The 5,064-nt window shown below is 53.3% G+C and overlaps 1 protein-coding gene across 1 annotated transcript; it reads left to right on the top strand.

Annotated features, from left to right (window-relative positions):
* Positions 1-200: 200 nt before the first annotated feature.
* Positions 201-4,232, top strand: APLNR (apelin receptor). The gene has a single exon (XM_014829437.3). The coding sequence runs from the start codon at positions 776-778 to the stop codon at positions 1,916-1,918; it is 1,143 nt and encodes a 380-aa protein (XP_014684923.1). The 5' UTR covers positions 201-775; the 3' UTR covers positions 1,919-4,232.
* The last annotated feature ends 832 nt before the right edge of the window (positions 4,233-5,064 follow it).

Here is a 5,064-nt window from a genome sequence, read left to right as displayed (position 1 = left end):
CCAGACCTTCCTGCCAGGAGGGCTTGCCAGATGCTCAGATCATCCTGCGAAATCTCACACCCTCCTTGTCCCCTACCCGCCCTGGCTCCAGCCCAGGCTGGATTTCAATCTGCATAATTTGCCCCATTTAGAGGGGATGAAGAGGGGTGAGAACAGGAGAGTGGAGAGGACCGAGGAGGGGCTGTTCCAAAAGCCAGAGAAAATCAGAGGCATAGAGGCTGGGGGTGCAGGCGAGGCCAGGAGGAGAGCAGGCTGCAAACCCCAGATAACATTCTGCCCAGCACGGGTGACAGCCAGAGGGAGGAGGCGGGGCCAGGAGGAGAGCAGGCTGCAAACTCCAGATAGCATTTTGCCTAGCACAGCAGGGGTCAATTTGGTCCACTTGTCCAGTAACAAGAAGGAAAAAAAAAAAAGTGGGCTGTAACTTAAAGATCTTAAGACTCACAAGTGAGGGGTTGGTCTGGAGGTGGGAGGAGGGAGTGACCAGCCAAGGAGGAGACAGAGACTCAGGAGGGTGCAAGGAAGTGTCTTAGCTGAGGCTGGGACCAGGCAGGACAGAGTAGAGAGAAGTCTGCAGGAGCAAATTATCCTCCAGGGTCCCAAGAATCCAGAGGCAGCTCCTCCTGCTGCTGGGAAGGGCTCTGGACACCTTCAGCCATTCTCTCTTGCCCTCTGAGGCTCAAGCCAGAAGCTCAGGGTGCTTGCTGAGTTGCTGACACAGCCAAAGAGCTGGTACCTCCGGGATCCCCTGCCGGTCTTCTCGCCGCTCCCCAGCATGGAGGAGGGTGGCGAATTTGACAACTACTATGGGGCAGACAACCAGTCTGAGTGTGAGTATACAGACTGGAAGTCCTCGGGGGCCCTCATTCCTGCCATCTACATACTGGTCTTCCTCCTGGGCACTTCGGGAAATGGCCTGGTGCTCTGGACTGTGTTTCGGAGCAGCCGTGAGAAGAGGCGTTCAGCTGATATTTTCATCGCTAGCCTGGCGGTGGCTGACCTGACTTTCGTGGTGACCCTGCCACTGTGGGCCACCTACACATACTGGGACTATGACTGGCCCTTTGGTACCTTCGCTTGCAAGCTCAGCAGCTATCTCATCTTCGTCAACATGTATGCCAGTGTCTTCTGCCTCACTGGCCTCAGCTTCGACCGCTACCTGGCCATCGTGAGGCCAGTGGCCAATGCTCGACTGAGGCTACGGGTCAGCGGGGCCGTGGCCACAGCGGTCCTGTGGGTGCTGGCCGCCCTCCTGGCCATGCCGGTCATGGTGTTCCGCTCCACTGGGGACCTGGAGAACACCACCAAGGTTCAGTGTTACATGGACTACTCCATGGTGGCGACCACGAGCTCTGAGTGGGCCTGGGAGGTGGGCCTGGGGGTCTCGTCCACCGCTGTGGGCTTCGTGGCGCCCTTCATCATCATGCTGACCTGTTACTTCTTCATCGCCCAAACCATCGCTGGCCATTTCCGCAAGGAGCGCATAGAGGGCCTGCGGAAGCGGCGCCGGCTGCTCAGCATCATCGTGGTGCTGGTGGTGACCTTCGCCCTGTGCTGGATGCCCTACCACCTGGTGAAGACGCTCTACATGCTGGGCAGCCTGCTGCACTGGCCCTGCGACTTCGACCTCTTCCTCATGAATGTCTTTCCCTACTGCACCTGCATCAGCTACGTCAACAGCTGCCTCAACCCCTTCCTCTATGCCTTCTTCGACCCCCGCTTCCGCCAGGCCTGCACCTCCATGCTCTGCTGGGGCCAGAGCAGGTGCGGGGGTGCCTCCCACAGCAGCAGTGGGGAGAAGTCAGCCAGCTACTCCTCAGGGCACAGCCAGGGGCCCAGCCCCAACTCAGGGAAGGGCGGAGAGCAGATGCATGAGAAATCCATCCCCTACAGCCAAGAGACCCTTGTGGTTGACTAGGGCTGGGATCCGAGAGAAGCCCGGTGTCCTCTGCCCTGCCTCAGCCTTTGCCCCTGCTCTCTGAAAGCCAGGTAGTGTGAGGGCACCTTCTCTCTTGCACTTGACTCCTTTCCCTGCTCCCTGCCTCCTGCCTCCGTCTTGTCCTCCTTTCTCCTCTCTTCTTGTTCAGAGGTTTGCGGACTGGTGGAAGGAGACTGAGCCCTGCAGACTTGTGCTCAGCCACTCAATATCTGTGAGACTGACCTTGCACAAGTCTCTTAACCTCTCTGAGCCTCAGTTTCTCCATTTGTATAAAATGGGGGAAGTCATACTGCCATTAAAATGTTGATGTGTAAGTCCTGGCTCAACAAAAGTTCTTTTCTCTCTATCCCTTTTCTTGGATTTTCAGCTCCCTTTTCTCCTTCCTTTTCTTTACTTTTTTGTCTCCTCTTCCTTCCTCTGTGTTTCTCTCTCTGCAATATTTACTCTGAATCCTTACCTGCGGGCTCCTACCCCCTCTCCCAAAGCTTGTCCCCCTCCCTCAATCCTTCTTCCTTTCCTTTTTGCCTCCTTGTTCTAAAGGGCTCCTAAGGGTTAAGAATCCTGAAGCATGCAAACACTACTTCTGTTCAAGCTCTTTATCCAGGTCCCTGAGAGAGTCAGGGAAAGGACTGGTGCAGGGGGTGAGCTGGGTGTTAGGAAAGAATTAGTGTTCCAGTCTCTGCAGCTGGGAGTCCAAAACTTTCCCCCAAATTGGATTAGTTTGCTGTGATTTCAGGCACTGAGAGTAGATCCATCCCAGAAAGAGGCCTCCCTTCCTGCAGCCTCTCCATGATGCCAACTAGATATGCTTTCTACAGATTTCCTCAGACGCTTCCATTCATCCTCTATTCTCTGTGGGGATTGGAAGGCAATGGGTTGATGACACAATGGACTCCTTGGTCTCATTATTTGAATGGGGAGTTGGGAAGGGAAAGTGGAGAAAGAGGGGAGTCTGCGCGTAGTCTATATGCTGCATGGCTTCCTTCCCCACATCCCCACCCCTCCAACCTCCTTCAGAACTGTGAGCTGCCAGTCTTTCCCATCTCCCCACCCCACCCTGTCAGCCCCAGGATGTTTTCCTTGGGCACTGGTGCTAGTTGGTGCCAAGAGTCACTTTGGTGGGGGTGGGATGCTTGCTTTGTGTGTGTATATATATATTAGCGTGGATGTGTGTAACATAAAGATCAGTGTGCGTGTGTCACTTGTCACTTGGATGAACCACCCTTCCCCCGTCTCCACTCTTCACACGATATCCTTGAGGGAAGAGGGGACATATTGAGGCAATATAGAATAAAAATGAGTCCACCCCCCCCCCCCACTGGCTTTGGGGGTTCTGACGGCTGGTCCGTGCTTTAAGAGAGAAGTCTATGTTTGCACTGGCTCCCTCTAGAGAGGTCTCTCCCCAAAGCAGCTGGCACCCAAGTCTTGGGGAAGTCCCACGTGCTGAGCCCCTGCACTTCTCTAGTTCCATGAGGGAAATGGGAGGCTAGTTAAGAGCTTCCCTTGGCCCCCTTCCCATGCCTCCCCACCTTGCTTTGAGTTTATGAGCATTTCCCTCATCACTCTCCCCTTTTCCAAGGTCAATGGCATTCTTCCCAAGAGTGGGGGAGGGCACCTGCTTGCCAGGGAGTGAAAAATACTGCGTGGGTTTTTTCTCACCTAACCATCAGGAGTGGACCCCTGGGCTTTTCCTGCTGGGTTAGGGGGCTGGAAACAGTGACTGGAGCAGCTGTGGCAGGGTTGACGGCATGACATCCACATTGCCAGAGAGACCTTGAGGATGAAATTGGTGGTGGCGCCTTTGTGAGCTGGGGGTGGGGTATGTATATTCCGGGTTTTGTTTTTGGAGGACTCTGGACGTGAAGGACAAGACATGAGCCATGCAGGCAGGAAGAGCCCAGTGATGTAAATGGACATCTTGAGAACTGCTGGGATGGGGCCAACTCTGGGAGCAGAGGGAGGAGGAGAAGGGAAGAGGCTCCTGTCAGCTTACTGTCTCCTCATTACAGGCCAGAATCTTTCACAGACTCACTTTCTTGACCCAGAGCTGTCTCCAAAGCATCCAGTCTAGGCTGTAGGAGGCTCCTACAAGGGAAGAGCGTGCCCCTCTGAGGCCCTTCTGAGTGACCTGCAGAGACTGCCTGCCCAGAGATCATCCATGGGCCTGGACAGAGGGTGGAGGAGGCTGCCTGCTATGATGCTCCCTCACCCCCCGCCCCTTCTTTGGAATGTCTGTGCTGTTTTCTGACCCTGTGTGTCACTGTGGTTCATCAAATAAATCTGTTTTGTGTAATCCTGTGTCCAAAGCCTCTTCTCACACAAGTGTCTTGGGATGAGGAAAGGACACCCAGTTTGCAAATGTGAGCATGGGAGGTGGAGTGAGCACAACTGAGGGGGGACGGTGGAAAGAAGTGGGAGCTAAAACGAGCAAAGCAGGAAGCTGGAAAGGATGTGGGGGAGGTGGTGAGAAGTTGGAGAAAATAGACAGAAGGGCAAGGAAAGTGTGGAGTGAGATAGGGGAAGGCACAGAAAGTAAAGGGAAAGAAGAGCCTCTAAGATTGTGTGCTCTCAGGAGCTGTGGAGCAAATGGGCACACATTTCGGAGTCCAGAACACAGATCTGGGGGAAAATACCAGCATTTCTTCCCATGGAGGTATACCTATTATTCATTCATTCATTCATCCCTGTATTCATTTATCCTCCGCTATTGACTCATTCATTCATTCATTTAGTATTAAACAAACTTCCATTCAGTTAGACCAGAAGTTCAAACACCTATTCTCCAATCAGAGTCACTCTGGATGGTTTTGAAAATACCCATTCCAGGGTGTCATTCAGAACTATGGAATCAGAATCTCCTGGGCTCACCCGAGATATTCACTATTACTAAAAGCTCTTCAGATGATTTCTAGGTGAGGTTGGGTTTGGGAATGTCGCCATCCAGATAGATTCTGCCCAAATTGAAGTGGGCACAAAAGATTAGATGGTCAGAACCAGAGGAAACCAGCTCTAGATGGTCATCTATTTGGGGGAAGAAGGGACTGAAATGATCCTTGGGGAGAAATACTCAATCCAGAGGTGTTCGCCATTTTCCGTGAAGACTTCTGGGTACTAATAATGTTTGT

This window comes from Equus asinus, chromosome 17, assembly GCF_041296235.1.
Source record: "Equus asinus isolate D_3611 breed Donkey chromosome 17, EquAss-T2T_v2, whole genome shotgun sequence".
Taxonomy (NCBI): domain Eukaryota; kingdom Metazoa; phylum Chordata; class Mammalia; order Perissodactyla; family Equidae; genus Equus; species Equus asinus.
Note: the sequence above shows the minus strand (reverse complement) of the source record. Positions and strands in the feature narration are given on the sequence as shown.

What these genes read in the sequence shown, in the direction of transcription:
- APLNR (XM_014829437.3), top strand. Translation starts at nt 776, where the DNA reads ATGGAGGAGGGTGGCGAATTTGACAACTACTATGGGGCAGACAACCAG.